The 25,965-nt window shown below is 38.9% G+C and overlaps 1 protein-coding gene across 1 annotated transcript in view; it reads right to left on the bottom strand.

Moving 5' to 3' along the window:
* HSD17B4 (hydroxysteroid 17-beta dehydrogenase 4) overlaps positions 1 to 25,965 on the bottom strand; it is a 104,756-nt gene that overhangs the window by 55,769 nt on the left and 23,022 nt on the right. Inside the window, exons 9-16 of the mRNA XM_039544503.1 lie at positions 25,498 to 25,589; positions 23,116 to 23,140; positions 20,140 to 20,268; positions 9,197 to 9,300; positions 7,550 to 7,786; positions 5,110 to 5,161; positions 3,130 to 3,201; positions 1,359 to 1,462 (exon numbers count right to left, since the gene is read on the bottom strand). Of these exons, the coding sequence (XP_039400437.1) occupies positions 1,359 to 1,462; positions 3,130 to 3,201; positions 5,110 to 5,161; positions 7,550 to 7,786; positions 9,197 to 9,300; positions 20,140 to 20,268; positions 23,116 to 23,140; positions 25,498 to 25,589 (815 nt within the window). The remainder of the gene's footprint in view (positions 1 to 1,358; positions 1,463 to 3,129; positions 3,202 to 5,109; positions 5,162 to 7,549; positions 7,787 to 9,196; positions 9,301 to 20,139; positions 20,269 to 23,115; positions 23,141 to 25,497; positions 25,590 to 25,965) is intronic.

The following is a 25,965-nucleotide window of genomic DNA, read 5'->3' as shown; positions in this document are numbered from 1 at the left end:
AAATCTCTGTGCTACTTGTAAAAAGAGAAAAAAATAGTAGCCAGAAATCCTGCTCTTCAAGTTAGTCTACAGGAGAGGTTGCACTCTCAGAATCTAATACAAAGAGACTCAAAAAAAAAAAAAAGTTCTTTACACTGGATTGACTTTAGATGTTCTGCAAGGCTTTTGCTGCCCTAGATATTAATACAGAGACTTCAGATATTTCCGAAGAGTTGACAGATCAAAAGGAAAGTGAGTAAACAAATAAAGCATTTTCTTTCAGCTTCTAGCGAAGAACTCTGCACCCCTCCTTCTAGTTATGGAGGACGTAATCAAGTCACATTGGGGGCAACCACACAAAAGATGTGAGGCAATCACAAAAGTGCTATACAATACCTAAATTAAGATTGGCTTACATCAGAGGTTCTCAAACTGGGGGGGGGGGGGGTCGGTGTGAGAAGCTTTAGGGAGAAGAGAAAAAAAAAAATCTACTGCACACATTTTATACATAGCAATGAATAACTAGCAACGCTGATTCCTTCAGACATATCAGTGGGGGGGGGGTCTACTTAAATTATGGACAAATCACACATTTTCAGGGGTTGGTCAGGGTATAAAGAGCAAACTTTGCAGATATGTTCATACAGTTGCATACTCCATGCCACCCTTACTTCTGCATTGCTGCTGGCAGCAGCGCTGCCTTCAGAGCTAGGCGCCAGAGCTATCCAGCCGCTCAGCACTGAAAGCAGCACAGAGGTAAGGGTGGCAATACCTTGAGCCCCCTACAATCGACTTCTAACCCCCTTTTCGGTGGGACCCCCCATTAGAGAAACGTTGTGCACTTCTGTATAATTTTACCCTATATACTTAAATGGCTCTGTTTGAATCAATGCCTTACTGTTTTTAATATTTAGTGAGAGTTGCATGTTGATTTTTTATTATTGGTATATGAACTTGTGTGGCGGGAGGCAGGGGAGCATAAACTACTACAGACAAAGAGAAGGGGGCACAATCAAATATGTTTGAGAACCACTAGCCTACATCATACTCTCAGATCAACATAACTGTTGCCAGCTTGAATAGTGAACAGATGATTCCCTCAGAAGATGACCTGCAGCCTAAGTTCACAGACCTCAAAAGTAAAGACCAGCTTAGACTGCAACTATGAAACAGCTTCTCCCACTTTAATCAGCCACCTCAACCTGTACCGCACAGGCAATTCAGTCCTGAAAGATTGTTCAGAATCTGCTTGTGTCTGTCTTCTGCTGTGTCATTCCCAAGCTAACTGATCATCCCTAATCAATACACTAATTATTTTTCTTATATTATCTTTCTCTAAATGTAATAGTTATTTCATCTGAAATACATTTAAAGTTTACCTTTGCCTTTTCTGATGTTCGTTTTCCACCAAATCCTCCAGCTCCAACAATAAACAGAGAGAACTGATTATAGCACAACAGATCCTTTCCACAGTAGGTGCGAACTGGAAGACAATACAAAATGAGAGGTTAGAGTCTCTTTTTTGAATACTCCTAACACTTACCCCTCTCAGAGCCAATGGATATAGAATAGCTGTTTTATATATGCCAGTATTCATCTTCACAAGTTAGGGGACAATGTCCTCACTTTTGAATGGCACTGTCATAAATCATTTCCTAACAAGTGAAGATTAATGTCCTGTTTAAAACTACGCTATTATAGATGCTCTTTAAACAAAAGTATTAAAATGAAAAAATGAGCTATCAAAATGCTGATGACATAAAAGTGCTAAAAAATGGTTGACAACACACAAAGTGCTGAAATTAATGTTTATTTCAACATTTCACACATCATTAGCCACTTATTTAAATACTATAGAACTATGCCATAAAAAGTGATTTATTAGAAGCCATTAACAATCCCTGGTGAAAAATCACATTCACAACCTCATACACAACAAAGCAGCACTAATACTGTATGTGGAAAAAGCAACCCCAAAGGAAGATTTAATTTAAGGTTACTTGGTTTTCTTTTTGTTAAAGTCACTTTTGATTTTGCTGAACTTTAAGTATTTATAGTTACTGAGGTGAAATTGAAATCTATTTCCAATTTATTCTCACTTATTCCATTAGGACACAGACCAGCATTCATACTTAAACTTATTGCCAGTTGTGCACCACTCCCACTTATACTGAGTGCCTAGTTTCTCCCATAAGCAGCTACCCTTTAATGACCCAGACCAGAACCTTCAGGTCTGTTACAGAAATAGACGCACTCATTTGAATAAACTTCTAATGGGCCCAAACCTTGGCTTTTCAATCGTTCCTATGCGGAAGTAAAGCATAACTAGAAGGATTTGATTGGAAAGCAGTTAGCTTTTTGCCAGACTGAGTCATTAACTGGTAAGAAACAGGAAGGGCAGAGGTCAGGAATAAGTAGTATTATTTGGAGGTTTTGAGGAAACAGTAGGGGAAAATTTGTAAAGGGTTCATGTAGAAAACTAAACAGTACATTACCTCAAAAAAATCTGGTGGGTCATTCCCTATTAGTCTCATTCTAAAACCTGAACTTCCCAACAGTCATGTTATACCATAACCATGTCCCCAGAAATTAAGACACATATTTTGTGAAAGAAAAATACAAGTTATGGACTTCTTGGGCCCACTAAATTAATGCATGAGCAGAAAAAAAAATTAACAAAAGAGAATAAAAACATCTCAGGATGTCCTTTCATAAAATTCAAGTTGACAGTCAATTTAATTAGATGTTGGATTTTACACACACACACACACACACACACACACATCTTTTTAAGAGAAACACAGTTCAGGCTAGCCAACTTCAGATAAGACTATTTATTAGAAGTAATAGCTTTTTTCTGTTTGTGTATTCAGCACCATCTTTCTGCTCAGGGGGCAGGAACACTACTGAATCTTCTGTCAATGTTCTCTCAAAAAGGAGACTTCTTAATTTCAGAATTTATCTATTCCAAAGAATAAGGCAACATGCACATGACTGCAAATTAGTTCATTTCTCAGCAGTCACTGGGCCATGTGGCACAGAACCTAAGAATTTAAACTGATTTTAGGCTGAAAGTTATTGTTAGCACAGGTTAAATTTTGAGACTGTCAGCTTTGATTGTGTCTCTTTAATAAATTACAATATGGTTACCATCTAAGAGAATAACTGCTCCTGAGCCTTTGTCAAGAATATCAGCAATAGTTGATTCTGAAGTTAATGGTCCTGAAAGGAGAGAGAATAGGAAAACACGTATGTTGAAGTACAAAGGTCTTAAATTACAATACAACATGAATTTTTTGCAGGAGTATTTTAGCAAAGCTAATTACAAATATTCCCAAATTTGTAATCTACACAAGCCAAGTTTTAGAACATATAAATTAGAAGTAGTTTATTTGTAATACATTAATACAATGCATATCCTATGCAATATGATATTCTACTTTTTGAGATGTTATTGTTTGAAATTGGTTGACATATCTGCAAACAACTTAAATATGAGCCTGAACAATATGATCTTAATCACAGAGTCCTGTCAATTAATGGAGAGCATGCCATCTTCCTGCAAGCAATAAAGAGCTCAGGTGCTTCCTTTCGCTCTCAGAAGCAAAGAACTAGTTTATCCGTGGTTTATTTGGTTTCTTCCCCACTTGCTCTCATCTCTTTCACTGAAGAACTTCTCAATACCACTTTACAAATAAACTCACATATATCCGGCAACCAGTACTGGAATTGAAAAAGATACAGTGAAGGACAACAAAAATGATTAGGGGTATGGAACAGCTTCCATATGGAGAGAGATTAAAAAGACTGGGAATATGATAGAGGGCTATAAAACCATGAATAGTGTGGAGGAAGTGAAGAAGGAAGTGTTATTTACTCCTTCACATAAACACAAGTACTACGGGTCACCCAAATAAATGAATAGACAGAATGTTTAAAACAAAAACAAACAAAAAAAAAAAAGGAAGTACTTCTTCACACAACACACAGTCAACCTGCGGAACTCTTTGCCAGCAATGTTGTGAAGGCCAAAATCATAACAAGGTTAAAAAAAAGAGCTAGGTAAGTTCATGGAGGATAGTTATATCAATGACTATTAGGCAGAATGCGCAGTGATGCAAAACCATGCTCTGAACGTCCCTAGCCTCTGTTTGCCAGAAGCTCTGAGTGGACGACACGGGGTGGATCACTTGATGATTGTCTGTTCTGTCATTTCCTCTGAAGCACCTGGCATTGGCCACTGTCAGAAAACAGGATATTGGGCTAAATGGACCAGTGGTCTAACCCAATATGGTTGGTCTTATCTTTGTAATTAGTGAAGTTTTATAAAACAGAAATATAGACTCTCTTTGGACATAGACCCTGATTATCCATTAATACATTTTTCAATGAAAATTTTGACGGCAAGGGATAAGTGTGTCTTTGTTCACATCTCTATAAAGTCAAAAGTTTCTCGCTCTTACCGACAGAATTTGGTCCAATAAAATATATTACCTCACTTAGCTTATCTTTCTAAAATTAAAACATACTTAGTTCATTTCATTCTTTAAGTCTCACAGGCACAAGGATGTAAACAATGTAACAAAGTACAGTTTCTGGAAACATATTCTGACAATTTGTGATATCAACTCCCAGATGTAATTAATTAAGTCTAGTTAATAAGTTGATCATGAGCTCTATATATATATATATACACATACACATATACACACACAAACACACACACACACACACACACATATATACATATATAAACAAACACATTGTGAAGGCACACTAATTTATGTTTAGTAAGCAACTAAATATTCTTTTTCAGGCAGCTCAGCAGAAAGCCAATTGTTACCTTGTTTTTACTAAGTACGTCACAACAAATATAAACTATAGTTGTTAGACAAAATAAAAATAAAAAAGCACCATCTGATCAGATTTTTTTTTTTTTAATTTAACAGGACATCTCACTGGAAAGTTCCAAAACCAGTACGATAAAGCCATACACACAAAATACAGACTAAATTTGTAACAGAAACCAGTTCAAAACAATGTATCCGTATTTCCATATGTAATGCTGATACAAAAGAAAAGTGAAGTGCTGCCATGGTGAATATGAAACCATCAGAGTAAAGGACTGACCTGAAGTTGGAAGTGGTTTATACAACTCCAGATATTGCTCACCATGCAGTAGCTGTGTAAAGATAAGCAGCACTATAATGACAATCAGTATCATTTGCCACCACTTCTCCCATCCCTGTCATAAGCAAATATGTAGATACAGATATTTTGGAAATGTGTTCAGAATGAAAACATATTGCTACAAAATAAAGAGAAGTGATAAATTATATCAAGTTCTTTCCACACTTGGATACTTTTAGCTGCACCAAGGCTATAAAAATAGCAGTCAAAATTGATGAGTTCATTATTTCAGAATATTTTGTTATGTTACTTTGAGTGTAGGAATTATTTTGACACACTTATTTTTGGAAGTTGTTGGTAACAGCCTAAAATCAAGCAGCCCTCCACAATCAGTCCTGACTTACAATCACACAGTATTTTTGTGGAACATACTGAGCATGGGGAGATCCAGGTTGGATATTAAGGAAAACTTGCTAACTACAAGGATAGTTCAATATCATAACAGGTTTCCTAAGGGAGGTGGTGAATCTCCATCCTTAGAGTTTTTAAGAACAGGTTAGCAAACACCAGTCGAGGATTGTCTATGTATACTTAATCCTGCTTCAGCCAAGGCGGATGGACTTGATCTTTTTAGGTCCCTTACAGCCCTACAATTCTATTTTCTAAGATTCTAATTAGGAAGAAGCCACCAAAAAGATAAATATGGGCAATTTTATTGCCAGGTTAATCTCTGTTGTCTACCCCATCATGAGTCAATAACTCAAAACAGAATAAATAAGTTAGCACGCGCCTACACAGACATCAGTTTATAAGCATTTCCCATTACTAAAAATTTGAACACTCCAAGCTGCAGAACTTCTTTTCTAACCTCAGAAATCATCTTAAAAGAAAGTGCATTCAAAACAGAATGCCAATGAGATGCATAGCAGTCAAAATTTCAGATTTCCTAAATTTTAAGTAAATGTTAAAATATTTCCAGCATATTTATGCTATCCTTTTAATCCCTGACAAAATTTCTGAAGTGGAATCCAGTTTTCATAACGTCCAGCACCAAACAGTTCTGATTATCCGTTCATTCACTCCTCTTGAGCATCTATTATAGATTCTCAATTAGCAGCAGATTTCATGCTAAGCAATGTGATTTCACTGAATAATACCAAGTTCCTAGGTTTAAAATTACTTTAAAAAATAGTTCAGGTGTAAAAGTAGACATTTTAAAAAATGCATTAACAAATATCCCAACTATAATTCAGTGCTTTGAATGTTCAGTGTTACTAGATGGGGTTTGAAGACAGACAACACTGCAGGGGAGATGACCAAAGAGCCTTTTGACTGTAATTTACTTTAATGTATGGGACCAAGGAGAGAGGGAGGATAACATATGGCTCTATACCACCATTCCCAGGATGCGGATAATGGTATGTTGCTCTTCTTCCCATAGCCTATGTGTAGAACATGGCAAGAATTATAGACACTACAACCTTTTGAGGGGGCCTCCCTCTGTTTTGTGGAGCACTATGTTTTTTCCTTAGCTTCTCACAAACACAACAGGACATCCCATGTGCAGTCAACAAAGGCCAGCAGCAGTGATTCTGGTTCAATACATATATAATGTTAGGGGTTTGGCCATCTGGTGTTTGGATTTTGTTAGTTTGCTTTTTACAGGAAACTTCAGAGTTTGAAGTCAAGACAGCTATGAAAAAAACTCATGGGGTGGCAGGAGTGTGACAAAAACGACAGCCATTTATACAGCTTTCTTTACTTTTTATGCAGACCACAGTCCCAGTACAGAAAATGCTGTAAATCTTACATTTTTAAGCTTCTTAAAAATCATATTTCAGCTATGAAATACTAAATTTCTTATGACATCATATTCTGAAGAATGCAGCTTTATATAATTTATACTTGTTTAATGTGCGTGTGTGTACACACACACACAGTTTGAAGAGTGTTCACCCCTGTACATTGTCAACTAAATAAAAAAAGCAAAGATTACACCTACTGTACTTGCTTTCTAGATTATCTATGGTAGAGAGCTTCATCCCTGGAAAGAGCAAAAGAAATTGCTAAAAAATAAAATCCCTCCATTAATACACAAAAATGTCAGAGCTAGATAAAGGTTTTTGGGTTTTAATAAAGAGGATGCTGCTCTTCAAGCAAGATTCCCACTTAAAAAAAAAAAAGAGAGTGATACACATGTGATTCATAAGCAGCTTAAGGGGAAAAAAACAAAAAAAACCACGAACTTTACATCAGAGAGGTAGGTAACTCATTTCAATACAAGTTTTGTCCGGAGTTGCAAGAAATCAGAGACTGTTACTTTTCTCTTTGTAGAACAGCGATCTCTGAAGTTTTGGTGTATATACTGAGCGATTTCAATTACAGTCAATTTATATAGCATGCAACACAAAATAAATTGCAATGTCTAAATCATACATACCTTTGTGAAGTCAATGTTGAGTCCTGGAACACTAGAAAGTCCACCATCCCACAGAGATGCCTGAGCTGGGATGACTCCAAACGTAGGTAAACAACAGAACTCTTCACTGCCTTCGAAAACAAATTTTAGATGGTCTGGATCCTTGGTTGACATTCCAACACCAAGAGCGTACAAAATCGGTTGCAAGTGAGTATAATTATAAACCACTGTGGGCAACTTTTGGCCAACACATTTGCTCTGTGGATTAAAAATATATAGTATAATTTAAAGTTAAATGCTATGTAGTATTTGATTTCAATTTACTTTCTTCAAGCACAATCATCATATAGCTGCAACGTAATATATTAACAGTCTTGCTATGATTACTTACATGTAGGACTGTCAAGTGATCCAAAAAAATTAATCATGCGATCCAAAAAATTAATTGTGCGATTGGCTGAACAAGTAGAAGGACTGAGTGGACTTGTAAGCACTGAAGTTTTACATTGTTTTGTTTTTGAGTGCAGTTATGTAACAAAAAAAACCCTACATTTGTAAGTTGCACTTTCATGATAAAGAGAGATTGCACTACAGTACTTGTATGAGGTGAACTGAAAAATACTATTTGTTTTGTTTATCATTTTTACAGTGCAAATATTTATAATAAAAAAATATAAACTTTGATTCCAATTGCAAACAGAAAAACTATATGAAAATGTAGAAAAACATCCAAAATATTTAATAAATTTTAATTTGTATTCTATTGTTTAACAGTGTGATTAATAGCAATTAATCTTTTTAAAATCGCGATTAATTTTTTTAGTTTATCACGTGAGTTAACTGCGATTTATCAACAGCCCTACTTACATGCCATGTCACAGGGAAGATATTTCTGGAACTGAAATGGTATTTGTTTTTTTTCCCTTTAAATATATTCCATAACAATAAATATATTGTAAGGATGCCTGTATATATCATCATAGAATATATGGCAATAAAGAACCGCATCCTGCAAATTACACTACGCAGTATTTCAAAGAAAAACCACATTGCAGTGGACAGTTCAATAAACAATCATGATTAAAAACCAACACTAATGAAATAGTTAGCACCATAATAGACAGCTCATTCCACCTAGAACTTGTGGGTGGGGAAATCAGCCACGTGAAAGATAAGCACTTCACAAAGAGCCTTGTCTGTCAGGTAAAAAACAGCAACATCATTCGAAACAATATCCTATTTAGGGTGTCTGAATGCTCCAAAGTGCAAGAGGTGGTAAGTATTATAGTTTATATCTATCTATATATCTATCTATATAGATCTATATATATATATATATAGATCTATAGATATCTATAGATATAGATATCTATAGATATAGATATCTATAGATATAGATATCTATAGATATAGATATATATAGATATAGATATATATAGATATAGATATATTATAATAAAAAAACTTCAAAAGTTCTACCGCTAATTAGAGAAAATAAGAGAAGAATAGGGCGCGAGTTTATTATTTCTGCTCTAGTTCACATCTAAAAAGTGACCTTTACAGAAAGCAAGCCAAAGCTTCTGATCACACGCCGTGAGCAAGATTGTCCTTGCTTTGGATCTTTTGATAGCTACAAGATTAGTACCTTGCAGAAGCATTTTTACTTACTGGGTCAAAGCCTGAAGAAGCGAATCTAGTATAGCTTGTGGGATTCATGGAAACTCCTTCAGATTCTATTTGACTTAGCACATCATTCAGTATGCTTACTGACTCTGGAACAAACAAAAGGGAACAAATGATTTAAAAATAGCCAAAGAACCCTGCATAAATCTGCAAAAGTAGATCCTTCTTTCAATGACATATGGGAAAAATAAAAAATGGGGGCAGGGGTGATTCAATATATACAGATTTCTCTAAACAGATTTTAGTTCCGTACCTTACTGATGCCTACAAACCATGTGTGGCAATTATATCCTACAGGTGTTCTACTGGCTCTGCACTAAGTAAGGAGTTGTGATTCATATGATGAAGGAAACAATATTTATTTCAAGCACATGTCTGGAACAAATAACTGGTGCTATACAACATTATCTTGGTCAGGCAACCAAGTCCATAACTGTATATTAAATTCAACTTCCCCAGCACTAACATGTTAAGAGAAGACATCTTGCACACTGTTTACTAATTTTGTCAAAAAACAGAATTTGATAATTAGTGTACATTTTCTCCTCTGTATACTTATTTCTTTTGGGTATTCTAAAATCATGTTTTCTATCAATCATCCTCCTGTGCAAGCTGGGGTAAACAGCAAGAGCAAGTTGAAGCTAGAGCAATGTCATGATTTCAAGAGGCAGATTACTGCACAACAAAGGGGGTTAGCACAAAGTATATGTTGTATATGTTCCGTATGCTGAAAGCATGACCATCTCTCTGCCTCTCTCACCTGACCCAGCAAGGGCTGCTCAATGCCAGGCTCCATGCCTGGGTGAGATTCAGGCATTGATGAGCGTTTGTTGGCAGAAACTCAAACTGGATAAAATCAGTAATCCCAATACCAAACATTCAAAAACCAGTCTCCAAAAGATTATGAGATTGACTTAAAAAGTTTTTTAAAAATCACTATTTTCCTCCTTCCTGCTGATTTTTTCCACTCTTAGAGGAAGCTATTGTCCTCCTATTTGAGCATGATCCCCGCAGGTACAAAATTCAACCTTAGAGAGTAGCTTAGCCTCAACCCCCTTGGAAACAATGCAACGTGGTGGCCATATTTGCTGGAGGCAGACTGTAGCTTCAGATCCAATGGGAAATGGTGGCTAGTTTGGGTAAAGGTAACCCTAAAGTTATCAAAAGGATTGTTTGTGCCTCTCTTAGGAAGGGTGTCTCTCTCTCAAATGTTACTAGAATTTGCAAATCTGGGGGTGGTTTTGTTTCCCCAGCAGCTGCTAGCCAACCACAGAATGCCCCTCCCATTTGCCTCTAGCTAGAAGACCGAATCAGTTTTTCAGATGAGAACCTTGCTACCATGATTCATGCTGATGTTCTCTTAAAATGAGATTCCTGATATGTATTTTATATGGAACTATGCATTAAGCATCCGGAGACTTATGCTGGTACAGAATGCTGAAGCCCAACTTTTAAGATACCTGGGCTTTGGGAATCATTGCTTATTGGTATCTGGATGAAATTTAAGGTTAGCGATCTGGGGACCCCCCCACCATAAAGCCCTAATTCAGCAGTGTAACACTAATGGGAAAAAAAAGTGAACATCATTCTGGGATGTATCAGCAGGAATGTTGTAGGCAACACACACGAAGTAATTCTTCCACTCTGTACTGATAAGACCTCAACTGATTATTGCGTCCAGTTCTGGGCGCCACATTTCAGGAAAGATGTGGACAAATTGGAGAAAGTCCAAAGGAAGCAACAAACATGATTAACGGTCTAGAAAACATGACCTATGAGAGAAGACTGAAAAAACTGGGTTTGTTTAGTCTAGAGAAGAGAAAACTGAGGGTATCCATGATAACAGTTTTCAAGTACATAAAAAGTTGTTACAAGAAGGGTGAAAAATTGTCCTATCCTTGGAGGTTTAGGAGAACAAGAAGCAATGGGCTTAAATTGCAGCAAAGCAGGTTTAGGTTGGACATTAGGAAAAACCTCTTAACTGTCAGGGTAGCTAAGCACTGGAACAAATTGCGTAGGGAGGTTGTGGAGGTTTTTACGAACAGGTTAGACAAACACCTGTCAGGAATGGTCTAGTTATTACTTAGTCCTGCCTTGAGTGTAGGGATCTGGATTAGATGACCTACTGCAGTACCTTCCAGCCCTACACTTCTACGATTTTAAATGGCCTGGGATCAGCCTATTTGAGATACTTGTGTCTTTCCGTGCATTACTGCCACAGTTGTGGTCAGCAGCAGCATTTGACCTGGATCCACTTTGAAAGGGCAATTGGTAGAGCATTCTCAATGAGGGGCCCTCAGCTTTGGAACTACATCCTCTATTGGGTACTCTCCAATCAGATTTGTTCATCTTCAGAGCACATTGCAAGGCAAATCTATTTATTCAAGCTTTTGGGGGTGAGTGGGGGAGAAAGAGGGCTTGATGGAGGTTGACTTTTGTGGGAGGACTTTTGTAGGGGATTGCTGGGTTTGTAATTTGATTAACTGTTCTTTAAATTCACAGTGAAGACATCTAGAGTGTGAGATATGCCTGTTAGTCTGGCACTGAACTTCTTGAGGTATTTATTTCGCAGTACCAAGTGTAAGTTTATATATATTTTTAAAGTATGTTTTTCATGACTGTTTAAAAACAAGATCGCTTTTAAAACATGCTCTTCAGATGTCTGAAAGGCTTTAAGTAAGCCATTAAAATATTATCACTCCAATCAGATGTGAGACTGGAGGGTCCTTTTGCTTTGTTTTTAAAAGATCACTATATTAAATAAAGGATCAATTTCAATGTTATGAGCAGAGTTTGCTCACTAAACTTATAGTCAAGAACCCCACAACTGACCAATATTCCTCCCATTTTCTAAAAGTACAGCTACAGCAGTGTGCAACTGCTGTGTCTCAACACATTAATTCACTTTAATCTCCACTGACCTGCTGCTGCCTGGCATAGGAAACAGCAGTCCCACCTACAGCATTAGATTTACAATGATATTTTAGCAATTGACTAGACATGACTCATTCCTGTTATGCAAGGTTACATTTTCAATGCATCCAACCAAGACTCCGAGGAAATTAGATTACATTAAATGTCTGATATTTTATATTTAAGTGTCTTGTGAATGTTATTATCATGTGAATTAATAGATTGTCCAATTGAAAAAGACATTACTACATCAAAAACATTAAAATTAACACACATTTCAAAGTAAACTACTTTGTATTATACAGCAATTAATTCTTACTTCAGAAGAATAACTTTTTCTTTCTAGCTGTATTCTTAGCATATGGCTGGCACTCCATAAATTAATTTTATGTGTGTGTGTATATACACACACACACACACACACACACACACACACACACAAAGGTTTAAAGCATATTATTTAGGTTGCAAAATCAAGCTCTTGAAAGTTTGGAGATGCCAGATTTATAGTTGCTCATGCAACCTTATGTCTGCCTTGCCCAACTCTCTCTCCACCCCCATCCAGAAACTTTGGAGCTCCTGCACCATCTGGTGTCTCCAGAGAATGGGGACAGGCCACTAGGGTCATGTGCTAGGCCACAGGATAATCAGCCCAGTTCTACCACATATACACAAAGCTGAGAGTTAACTAACATGCTTAAAAAAAAAAATGTCATCTGTATTTAGTAAAAGGTGTTTTGTAAAAATGTTTAGCTGTGCTGTGAACACACCTTTGCAGACCAATTGTGTAATCTTATTGCCTTTCCTCTCACAATCTCTTCCCAGAGTGTGATTACCCACTTTGTTGTGTCATGCATGGAAGCAGACAATAAGCTCTTTGAGGCTCAGACATGTGCCAGTTTGCTATTTGGTGAGGTCACTACCTTACTTTTGGGTGCTGTAAAAAACTTAAGTTAAAAAAAAAAATGATTGCCATGTAATGACCTTTAGAAGGAAAATATTTCTGCCCATGCAGTAGCTCAAAGACATAAATTAATCCAGAATTTGAGTGTGTTGCCTGAATGGCAACAAAATTTTTCATGTTGAAGGTATATCATCCTTTTGTTCCTCATAAATTGAGTGTGGGAGGAGATTTTAATGCAACAGAACAGAACACTCAACTTCATCGAGGTTACGTGGGGTGTAAGTTAGCGCATATGAGCTGTTTCAAACTTAGTGCCTTTTTTTTTTTTCTAAAAAGGGAAATACTGTTTAGTGTATAAATAACCAGTAAACAGGATATCTGAAATCTAAACTGGTAGGAGGAGAACTCATGGTCCTTGCCCCATACACCAAAGACAACCAGGCAGCCCCAAACCCAGAACCATGCAGGGGAGACCCCCAACCTTCTCCAGAAGCATAAGGGCCCATGCAGCACCCTCGAGCATGTGGGTTGGAAAAAAAATCTTCAGGGTGGAGCCAGAGAAACACAAGCTGATAGGATCAAACAAACAGAGGCAGCATTTGTAGCAGAGGCCATCGGACGCCAGACATTACTTGTATCAGACGGCTTTCTGCGGTTTTTATTGATCACATACTTTCTTGTCTGCTCATCAGCTGCCAGCTCCAGTTACAATCCACCCTCTCCCTCCCAGTCTCTACATCAGGAATCGGCAACCTCTGGCACACAGCCCGCCAGGGTAAGCCCCCGGGCGGGCCGGGCCGGTTTGTTTACCTGCCGCATCCGCAGGTTCGGCCGATCACTGCTCCCACTGGCTGAGGTTCGCCGCTCCAGGCCAATGGAGGCGGCGGGAAGCGGCACGGGCCGAGGAACGTTCTGGCCACTGCTTCCCGCCGCCCACATTGGCCTGGAGCGGCGAACCGCAGCCAGTGGGAGCAGTGATCGGCCGAACCTGAAGATGCAGCAGGTAAACAAACTGGCCTGGCCCACCAAGGTGCTTATCCTAGTGGGCCATGTGACAAAGGTTGTCAATCCTTGCTCTACACCTTGGTCTCATTCAACAGCCCTCCACATTCCTCTCTTATGTCACCTTCCTCCTCTGACTATTCTTTCCTACACTCATTTACCCTGCCCCATAGTACATTTCAATAAATAAAATTAGAAGTCCCAGCAATTATTTAATTAAAAAAATCCAAAAAAGGGGGGGGAAAAAGCACAGAAGAACATCATGCTGGCACACCATCAGGCTGTTCACTCTGCTTGTATGTTATATCCCCTTCCCCACTTGTTATCTTGTCTAGTAAGACTAAACTCTTTGAGGCAAGGACCATCACGTTTCTACAGAGCCTAGCATAACCTTTGTTCCTCTAAGTAGTAGTGCAACACAAACAAAAAGAATGTAGGGGGAAAAGAATTAGTAAGATAGACAAAAGTGATTGGCCACTCCCTGATAATGGTCTGGCTGTTTAAAAACATTACCAACAATTTAAAAAAAAAAACAAAAACAGCAAAACCTAGATAACCACATCCAGAAACAACTAGACTGCTCTTTTCCTTCGGTGACTTGATTTACCCATCAAGTATTCTGAGTCAAATAAAAACTGGAAAAAACTTTCTAAACACATTACAGCATGGTGGAAGGCAAATTGGGAAATTTTTTTTTACTTAGAATGATTTTAGAAAACCCAGTCAGATTTGCTTTGCCTTATGAGATTATCTCTAGTATGTGAAGCTCATCTGAGATAGCACTCCCTGCATCCGACGAAGTGGGTATTCACCCACAAAAGCTCATGCTCCAATACGTCTGTTAGTCTATAAGGTGCCATAGGACTCTTTGCTGCTTTTACAGATCCAGACTAACACGGCTACCCCTCTGATACACACTGAATTCTGTGAATAACTGCAGGGAGTGTAGTGTATGCACTAGGACATTGATCCAGCAAACCACTTAAACGTGCTTAACTTTAGCATATGCTTAAGTGTTTTGCTAGATTAGGGCCTAAATGAGTTACCATCCAAGTAAATAGGTACTGAATATTTAATTTGTTTACATTAAAAATTAATGAGCTCCACTAAGAGTTTATCTTTGTAAAATAATGTTGTTCTAAGAAGTCTACAAAACACATTTTTATGTGTAATAGCTATATAGAAATCACAGCTAACTCATGGCAAAATTGTAGGTCCAGTCCTAAAGATTATTACAAATGTAAGGAAAGTTACCTTTCAAATGACATGTTACACAAACTTCAACCCCTTATAATCTAGAAGGAATTCAAGTCAGATCACTCATATTCAGAATTCCCCAATTATTTTTGTGCTGAGTCAAGCGTCACATTTCTGATTATGGGATATTCTTGCAAATTAAAGGTAAATGCTTTAGCTAATTGGTATTTTTTGTAATTGCATATAAATTTTAGTACATAATTGCTTTTTCACAGCATCCAATTACTTAAATTTATACTGGTAATAGTTTTTAATGAAATTTTGGGAGCACTTGAACTTGCAGATATACAAGGTACTTTTTTAATGCAAATATTCTAATTAGTTTCGCTTATTTAACAGTTGAATGCCTTTAGGCACTAAAGAGGAGACTTTCATACTAGGGAAAAACTTTCTAAGAAAATACTGGGGGAAAAAATTTCTAATATACCATACTGAAAAATTAAATTTATTGACCTATCAAATTTCTTCAGAGTTTTCTTTAACTCTTTTGCTAATTCTCACGGATCTGAGAGTTTAAACAAGGGCTTGTTCTCTTATTCAAAGACCGGCTACACCTCTATCTTGATGCTACTGAATTTTTTACATAAAACAGTCCTTTTCATAACACCACACTAAAACAGATGACACTGGGGGGTGTGAGAGAAAAATTTTACTGAGACATCTTCAACTTTAGCAAATGCAATATAGTTAAGTACTAATAGGGTACACTATACTGCTTTTTGTATCCGTTTCTCTTATTTCATATTTGTACAAGTGAAATACCCTGAAAAATATATTGTATGCATTATGCTGATTTGCAGGAGAATTGAAGATCATACAACTTTTTTGGAACAGCAATGAATAAATGGTTTTCTGCTCATCCAGGAATTTCTAGGTTTAATAAATTTACTTGTGTTAAACAATAGTCCTTTGGGTTAATACTTTTTTCCAGCAATATAAAATATAAAATATTAAATTCTGTCTGGTTTGGACTGCAAGCTCCTTGGGGGGGCAGAAGTTGTGATTTTCTGTGTTTTGTACAGTGCTGAGCAAATGTATGGTACATACGAACACAAGAATGGCTGTACTGGGTCAGACCAAAGGTCCATCTAGCCCAGTATCCGGTCTACCGACAGTGGCCAATGCCAGATGCCCCAGAAGGAGTGAACCTAACAGGTAATGATCAAGCGATCTCTCTCCTGCCGTCCATCTCCACTCTCTGACAAACAGAGGCTAGGGACACCATTCCTTACCCATCCTGGCTAACAGCCATTAATGGACTTAACCTCCATGAATTTAACCTCCATGAATTTATCCAGTTCTCTTTTAAACCCTGTTATAGTCCTAGCCTTCACAACCTCTTCAGGCAAGGAGTTCCACAAGTTTACTGTGCGCTGTGTGAAGAACTTTCTTTTATTTGTTTTAAACCCGCTGCCCATTCATTTAATTTGGTAGCCCCTAGTTCTTGTATTATGGGAAAAAGATGGGTACTAAATAAATAGCTGTATCAATCTGAAGGGAAGTTATAAAAACCAGTGTGGCAGCAGAAGTTATAAAATCAATGTATAAGATGTTAAAATGTAGGCATTACCAACTCTCTTTGACAGGGCTGGGACTGAACAAAAAAACCAATCTCACGTGGCTCTCAATAGCTCCTGCCTGCTTTGTATTTCTGAAGAAGGTAAGAGAAGTGATCCCAAGAAGGAAGTGACATGAAATCAGTTGGGGAAAAAATGTTACATAGACTAGTGTGGTGCCCAAGATAAGCTGTGACAAGTCCAGAGAGTAAGTCGCTGCAGTAGCTGAAGCAAGAGATGACTAAGGCATAGATGTGGGCTTCTATGGTAGGAGTTATGAGGAAGACACAGATTCTGGAGATAGCATAGGGGAAAAGAACAAAACGATTTGGTGAGAGCTTGTATATTGGACAGAACAAGAGTAGTCAAGAGCAACTGACTCTGCTAAAAGTAGTTCCAGGAAGAGAGCACAGAAAAAGTTCTTGGACAAGGACAGGGGAAGGTCATCAGCCATTAGTAAGAGATTTCACTGGAGTTGATGGGGAGAAGCTAGGGATCCAATAGAGTTTTTGTCACAGGGTGACACGGGTCATTTAAGAGGAAAGAGACCAGTGACTAGTCAGCTGACGCCTGACTGAGGCTTAAAGTCGGCTGCCTCTCTAGAGAGGAGAGAGAAATGGTGACTCAGAGCTGCCTCTCTAGAGAGGAGAGAGAAATGGTGACTCAGAGCTGCCTTTGAGGACAGATGGAGTCAGTCAGAAAAGGGGCAGACGAGAGCTGCCTGAGATACAGAGGAAAGCACAGCAGAAAACAAGAGCTGACAGGCGTTGCTGGGAGAGAGCTGAGTTTGGAAAGAGTGTCAACCGTGAGCTGCTAGTGAAGAGCTTGGAGGAAAGTTTGGAAAGGAGCTGAGTTCAGAAAAGGGAAAGATTCCGTTTGACAGGGAAAGCCAAGCCCACAAGCAAAAAGGTTGCTGTAGGAGGGTGCATCACCCAAACAGAGACAGGACTAACAGGGAGTGAGGCCTTGAGGAGTAGAACACAGCAGCCATGGGAGTCCTTGTGGCAAAGACGTGAGTGAAGGATTGTAGAAATTGAAGTCACCCTCAGGTAGGGAGGCCTGGAGAGTGGTCCCTAAATCAGGGGCCAAAGGAACTTAGAACAAAGCGCTGCTAATGACTCTTGAGCTGATGACTTGCTGATCTCTCTCTGGAGAGGGGAAATGGGAAAACCCTGCTATATGCATTTGTTTATTGTAGAAAATGGTTTTCCTGACAGGTTTTGGGGGAAGTACTGCACTGATGTATATGAATGTGTTGTGCCCAGAGATAAGCTTTATATCAGACACTAAAACTATTTTCCTTTCATGGACAGAAAGAGGGAAATGCACCTGTCGTGCCACAGACTGCCACAGAGGCCACTCTATAATAGTGTTATTTTATTTCAATTAGATGTTCGTAAGACCATTATGAAGCACCCAACCCTGCCCAAGGTGCTTTAACAAAATTCACATTGTCAGAACAACATTCAATACTAAGAGAAGAAGAAAACAAAGCAACAGATATACATATCACACTTAGGAAACTTGGAAGTAATGGAAAGAAGGAACATGATTGTTGGATAGGCAGATGGGGGGGGAGTGAGTGTCAAAAGAAATTTCATTTTGGAAAAGATATACAATAGGCATCTGTAGGATGAGAGAAAAAGCCATCCAAGAGAGAGAGTAAGAGACAGAAGGATGAGAGTATGGGGGAGGAGAAAAGTCAGAAGATGGAAGGGGAGGTGGAACAGAATGAGGGATTGATTAGAGGTAGGCAGCAGGAAAGATACCAGAGTCACACTGGAATGAAATAGCAGAGGCAATAGGTAGAATGAAGGTTAGGCAGAGGGACGAGAGCTCTTGCTGCATAGTGCCAATTCTGTACCTGAAGAAATTAGTACGCTCTTTGCCAGAAAGGGAGGAGGAGGAGGGACAGGAAGCAATACTGGAGAAGGATAACGTGGTCATCATAGAGAAGAGCTTTGTAAAGACCAGGGTTGAGACAGTAACTAACATGGTGCATAGGGTCTAGAGCTGCTGGTCAAATCAGGAAGCAAGGGAGATGAAGCAAGAGGCTGTGGAGTCAGGTTGATCAAAGGGAAGCTGAAATTGTGACAGATATGGCAATCTCTTGCAATATCTTTAGGATATATTACTGTATCATTGTGGGTTAGGGAATTCCATGGTGGAAGATGACCACAGTTCCTTCAGTAAGAACAATGGGGAGTGATTAGGCATATTCACTCAGGTTGCAACACCTCCAGAGAACCACCACCACCAGTAGAAGCTCACATATGCTAGTTCACAGGATTCTGCAGAGATCATCAGACAAAGAAAGGACTGTGTTTAAATTGATTCATGCCCTTCTTTCTGATCCAGCAAACGGCCAGGACCAGCTGTCCAATGGGGGCCCAATCCTTCTTGGGATTTTGGAAGGACTTTGGCCTACGGAAACCCCATAAAGACCGATGGGTGACCTCTAATAAGCTGTTAGCACACAGAGAAACTTTTATTGTTTTTAATATGTTTTCTCTGTAATGTTTTCATCTTAAGAATAAATGTGCTCGCTTATAAAGGGCTGCTTGGTAAGTTATAACTGCCAGCAATGACGTTCATAGCCTCTGAGGAGAAAGCAAACTGCAGATGCTGGCCTGTTTAGGCAGTCTGGCTTTCTGGAAATAAAGTGCAGTGCAGGGAACTGCGCAGCCTAGAAAAGCCCATTAGGAGAGAAGAGAGACACAGGTCTCTGTCCAAGAGAGGAGTTGGGAGCCTAGAGTGGATGCCCTTGGTGAACCATGAAGCGGGAATACAGGTGTAGTTGCAGAATTTTGACAGAAGTCATCTAGGATAAGGAGGCTGGGGAAATTGCAGCCCCAGTGTCATGTCAGGGGGTCCCTAACCCAAAAGCTTTTCCTTATTTAAACTTTCAATAGTCACCCAAGATTCCAGTAGTGAAGGGAATACATTCCTTATTAACACATTGCTCCTACATGCACTGGTGTACAACCAAATATACAATTATCTTCCATCTGATTGTAAAACACGGAACTCATAGCAAAATTGAGCACCTTAGCTAGGAAACCCCTGAGGAAGAGGACAAACATTCAAAGGCACAGCAATAGCATTAAAAAGGCCTGACTCTTCTAGAAGTGTGTAATGATTTATGGGACACAGCTGAAGGGGAAGTTCACCTGATTCAGCGGACTTTTTTTTTTCCTTCTAAAAAGCATAAAATAAAAACCTGATGTTTCTATAAAACTCCCTCTTACAGCTTTCATTTCCCCAGACTGTTGTATTATACCAAACACCTTCTTTACCTTGGATAGTTCGGGGCTTGCTGGCATTATCAAAGTCACAGATCTTCTCCCATTTATCTTGCACAGCCTCTGGTGTCATCGGATGATTCTTCTCCCTGACAATGGAACCCAGGGATCGCTCCCAGCGCACTAATTAAACAGCGAAAATGGAAGACATTGATCACAGAGTTCAAGGTGTTGGTCAACAAGACAAACTGCAGAACCCTTCAATTTCTTAGTGTGCTTTCTGAGAGATAATTAAAACTCATTCCAACCCTCCCAAAAGAGAGAAAACTAGGTCAGAACCTCCCTGATCTAACTCACAAGTGCCAGGTAGTTGAATTTAAAACTGTTTTTGCCATTAGTTAACACTTAAAGAATCACACCATGACATTTTAAATTCCAATAAAACATGACAGAAATGTTTGTAAATGTGATTTCAGTTTTTGAACATTCCTTTTCACTAGGCAAGGAACACCTGTACCATAAACCAATTTAAAGAGTCTATTCAAGTTCTGCTTTCATGGGATTTTGACCACTGCTACTGTCTGAGGCTGTCAAAGGGCTTGGGAAGCTGTAAGTGAATCACGAGGGGACAACACTTTGATGGAGAATGTCAGTGACAGAGAGGGCCAGAAATCAGTGTCTCAAAGCAAGTGATCTTTAGCACCCTGACTCAAGGAGATACTTTCTGGCACAGACAATCTTACCAATAATCATCATGTTTCCAATCTTCCTTTTTAGAGAAAATTTTGAAAAAAGGTTAAAATGAAGCCAGCACTGGCAGGAGTGGCGCCAGAGTTTCTGGCGCCCTAGGCAGAATTTGGGGGGCAGCATTTTGTGCTTCCAGTTCCGCTCCCATCGCGCCACTGAAGAAGGACCCTCCGCCGAAATGCCGCAGGCAACAGCGGAGTCATTGAGCTGCTCATTGCCTGCCACTGTTTTCCGCGGCACGTCAGCAGAAGGTCCTTTCTTTGGCGGCGCAACAGGAGTGGAACACAAAATGCCGCCCCCCCGAATCCTGGTGCCCTAGGTAACCGCCTGGGATCGCCTAATCGAAGCGCTAGCTCTGAGCACTGGGATGCTACAAATTTCCATGACTACTATGAATCCATCTCTCAGCTTGGAAATGGCAAGGAAGTTGATCTCATTAATTGACTATCTTTTCTTGGTGATGGACAATGATCGAATTTCGATGTCGATATTCTGAGATCTATCAGCACCCACTGCTACCATTTACCACGATTTGTTACTGAAAAGTTTACAGATGCTAAAGGAATAGATGGAGTGACTATTGCAAGACTCCATTCTTTTCTCTTTCACAGGAACCAAAGAGTACTTCTGGGGGAACCGTCAACTGCCTCAAGAACTCTCTTGTGGAGGCAGGGGTGAAAGTAAAATACAGCTCTTACCGGTATGGGTCTCACTCTGCAACCCCTCCCTCCCAAAGGGGCGGGGCCTCAGATGGAAGGGGTGGGGCCAGGGGTGGAAGTAAATTACATTTCTTACCCTTACAGTCCAAACACAAGCAACCCACCTCTCCTACCTACTTCATGGATCCCTCCCATTGCATGACTTACATATAAAAAATAAAGCTACTATTACTACCAGTACTGTCTGTAATAAAACTTTACTATTGGAATAAGCCTGAAAAAACTCACTGTCACATTTTTCTCCTTGTCCTCCCTCCTCCTCCTCCAGCCAGGCTGCCCGACGGATCTTGCCTCATCCAGGGGACAGAAAAGAACTGCCGGGCTTTCGTCACCACCTCCACAACAACTGTGAGTGAAATTAACAAGGATGCCAGAAATAGCCCCAAATCCCACAGAGTGAACAGCTAAGTTTAAACTGTTCCCTATGCAGGCAGCAGGCTACCTGGGGAGGCTTCTCCCTCAGCCAGTCCTCCTGCTCCCTGCTACAAGCTAGAGGGGAGCCACTGCAACCCCTGCTGAATGGGAGGGTCGGGGAACGCGGAGCCTAGCCGCGTAGGCTGCCTGGCTGGAGGAGGAGGAGGAGGAGGGAGAGAAACAACAAACAAATGTGACAGTGAGTTTTCCCTTTCCAAGCTTTTACTAGCTTTGAGTTTGAACTTTTTGTTATGCAGCCAAAAGAGGTGAAAGTAAGCCAGTACTGAATGTTGCACTATTTTCCGGTACACTACTGCTCCTTTTTTTTTTTTTTTAAACCAGTACTCGGTACCAGCTTACTTTCATCTCCGTGTGGAGGGCACTTCAAGGTTCTATGCTGTCCCTTATCCTGTTCAATGAGTATAACAGGCTGCTAATGAAAAGGAAATGGCTTAGGGTCCATCTCATTAGAATACTGGTCAGAGCTGTTCAAAAAAATTCAAAATATTTCAGCTAAAAAACAGGGACAAATTTTTCAGGAAAGTTTTCAAAGGAGAATCTCATGTGATTCAGCCACATTAGAGAATCTTTGTACATTTTTAAAAAATAATCATGCATAAGATGACTAGAGGAAAAGAAAGTTAAGACATGTTTATACACTGAAGTAAATTGTCCTCTTGCTCATCAGCCACTGAATGTTGAATAGAGGCCCAGGTGTTGTCTTTACTTTTATTACACACACCTTTATGTGTATTCACTTAAAGGTGAATACACATAAAAACAGATTAATAGCATGTGCCTCCTACATATATGAAGACTACCCCTTGTGTTCTCACATACTATTTAGCTCTTGTAGCTAACATTACTAAGCCTCTTCAGCTAGTGTAAGTCAATGCAGCTCCATTCAAATCAAGGGAGTGGTGCCTATTTATACTAGATGAGGATCTGGCACACATGGATTATGGCACTCATTTTGTGTACTAAAATCTGCCTCATCTATTCAAAATATGCAGCCCACTAGAGACCAACAAAATGAAAAAGCTTTCTTTATCAGTCACTGTAGAAGAGAGAACGTGCAATTATATTAGATTTTGTTTTTATTAAAAAAAAAAAGAATCTAAATCAACCTACAACAACACAGACTACTTACATTTACCAATCCATCCGGCTCCCACCTGCCAAGCGGGAAAACAAATCATTATCTGATTTTATCACAGGAATCAGAGTTTTAGTGTTGGAAACAAGCAAAACTATTCTCTAGAGGGAATTTGTATAAGTGACAACATAGCAACCTGGCATATAATTAATTATAATTAGTGGTATTTTTCCAAAGAACTTTCTACTAAGCCTAGGTGCATTAGCAGTATCAATAAGATTTCAATAGTTGTTTGGGAAACAGACAGCCCTATCTCGGGTGAATCCCATCAATGGCCTGTGTACCTAGGATTATAACTCATTTTACTGTAGAATCACTGTTGGACTCTATGGAACTGCTGCTCACATAAAATGCTCCTCCGTGGCATCATTTTGCCTGACTGGCAGAGTCAACGGGGAACTAACCAACATGGCAAACACCTTCCACAGGAAAGTATTAAAGCACAGGAGCAGACTGGATTCCTAGTCATTTTCTCTCATTAGAGACACTGAAAATGAAGTGAGAAAAGAGAGAAAAAGAAAGGAAAAGAAAAGGACTGGCTGGGCAAAGATATTTAAAAGATGGCACTTTGAGGGGAAGAGAAGAAAGAAGCAGAAAATTTGCACACTTTATAAGTCAACATATTCTAAAACTAATACCTCTCACACATTTTGTTGGAGGGTTTCAGATCTCTCACACTAGCTTGAGGCCTGCATGTGGCACAGAAACTGCCCTGACCAATGAATTAGCCAACTCTCCTTTATACATCATACATCGCAAGAGAAGGTACAAGGCCATTTATAAGAAATATTTGCAAGATCTTATTTCCAAAAATGTGGTCAGCCTATGTGCTGTTAGATGGGGATTCTAAAATGTGTCTAAGTGATTTAAGAGAATAAACCTCTGACTGTCAATAGAATTTGTGCTTTTAAGTCACTTGCACAGCTCTGAAAATGCCATCATTTAAAGAAAAAAATAAGCTATTGATGCCAACAAGCAATCTTTAATTAAAAAAAAGAGGCTTGAAGAGCATGCCTCAAAGTACCCCGGAATCATAAATCTTTGATCCCATCTGGAAGTTGGTCTGTGTGCACCTGTTTCACATATGAATTGTGTAAACTCTCCCCTTTCTAAAAAAAATAAATAAATAAAATAAAGGACTGATGCAACTACATCAGCCATGACAATAAAACTAGTTCTTTTCTAGGATTTTGATTTTTGGTAGAGATGCAAACCCACACTTACATGCACCTATCCTACACACAAAAAATATAATCACATCAACTTTAGGCTGGTGAAGTAGTAAGAGAATAATTACAGATAGAAGTCAGTCACAAACATACGAGACATAGAGCTGTGCTGGAAAATAACTGTGCTCTTGTTTCTAAAGGGATAGTATAAAACTTGAACTATATTCCTTTTTACAAATGGAGTTAGAACTAGCTTCAGGTTCTAGAGCTGATGCTCAATTCCTAAAATAAAGCCAGTTAACTGTGTCTGCACATTGAGAGAACATAAAAGTCCAGGGGTATAGTGTATAGTCCAGGGGTAGGCAACCTGTGGCACGTTTGCTGAAGGCGGCAGGCAAACTGATTTTCAGTGGCACTCACACTGCCTGGGTCCTGGCCTGGCCCCGGGGGGCTTGCCATTTTAATTTAATTTTAAATGAAACTTCTTAAAATATTTAAAAAAACCTTATTTACTTTACATACAACAATAGTTTAGTTATATATTATAGACTTATAGAAAAAGACCTTCTAAAAACGTTAAAATGTATTACTGGCACGCAAAACCTTAAATTAGAGTGAATAAATGAAGACTCGGCACACCACTTCTGAAAGGTTGCTGACCCCTGGTATAGTCTGTGAATAACTTTTACTCCCAGCATTTATTTTTGGGCAGAGAAATCAAATGTTCTCTACATTTCACCGATCTGTTATCAGAATAAGAGAAAGTAAAGGGTAGGAATATGGCCTGGTGCACCATAAGGGAGAGGGAGGAGGAGCAGCCGGCCAGTGCTATATACAGACAGATATATTCTGTAAGCTACCAGCACTGGAAATGTACAAACCTTTTGTCCACATGAGATGGAGCAATATAAAGATTCCCCTCACAGTACAACTACACAAACAAAAATTAATGCCACAAAAGAGTATTTTACTACTAATATTAACATTTAACTACTTCACTATTGCCCAGCATATCTGGCACATGTAATAAAATAAATTTTTGGTGTTACCCTTTTCACTGGGTACATAGTATGCCACTGTTTCATTGTTATCACAGCAGAATGCCACCACTTTAAAGAACACTGCAGCTCCAGAAAAAAGTGACTACAATTGCATTGGGTTACAAAAGAACAAACCTATTGTTTGTTAAAATGCAAAAAAGTATCACCTCAAACAGACTGCCATTCTCCTGACACTTCTCATGGCAAAGCCAAAGAACTAAGGGAGCCACATATTCTGGTTTGAAAGCATCCACCATATCTGGAATAAATTGAAAAGAAACCAAACACATCAGTATGAATACATCATCATTCAAATACTTTATTCACCAAACCCATCCCCATAATCATTCATTTCTACCCACTTTACAGTGAATTTGATCATTCCTTCCAGAATTTGAATGAGTTGTGCTGCATATCCTTTCCATTTTTGTCTTTGTAAATCTTACTTTGTTTCACTAGCACTAAAACAGATCTCTAGCTGTTCTATAAATAAAAGTTAGCTGATAATTTCAATGCAAACTCCCAGGAGAAGGGCTTGTTCATTTCCCTTTTATTTTTATCTGGTATTTATTCAGTTGTGTTACAAGCCACTGTCACTTTCCATATTTTTCCCCCCCAATAAAAACTCACAATGT

Source organism: Mauremys reevesii, linkage group 6, assembly GCF_016161935.1.
Source record: "Mauremys reevesii isolate NIE-2019 linkage group 6, ASM1616193v1, whole genome shotgun sequence".
Classification (NCBI taxonomy): Eukaryota; Metazoa; Chordata; order Testudines; family Geoemydidae; genus Mauremys; species Mauremys reevesii.
Note: the sequence above shows the minus strand (reverse complement) of the source record. Positions and strands in the feature narration are given on the sequence as shown.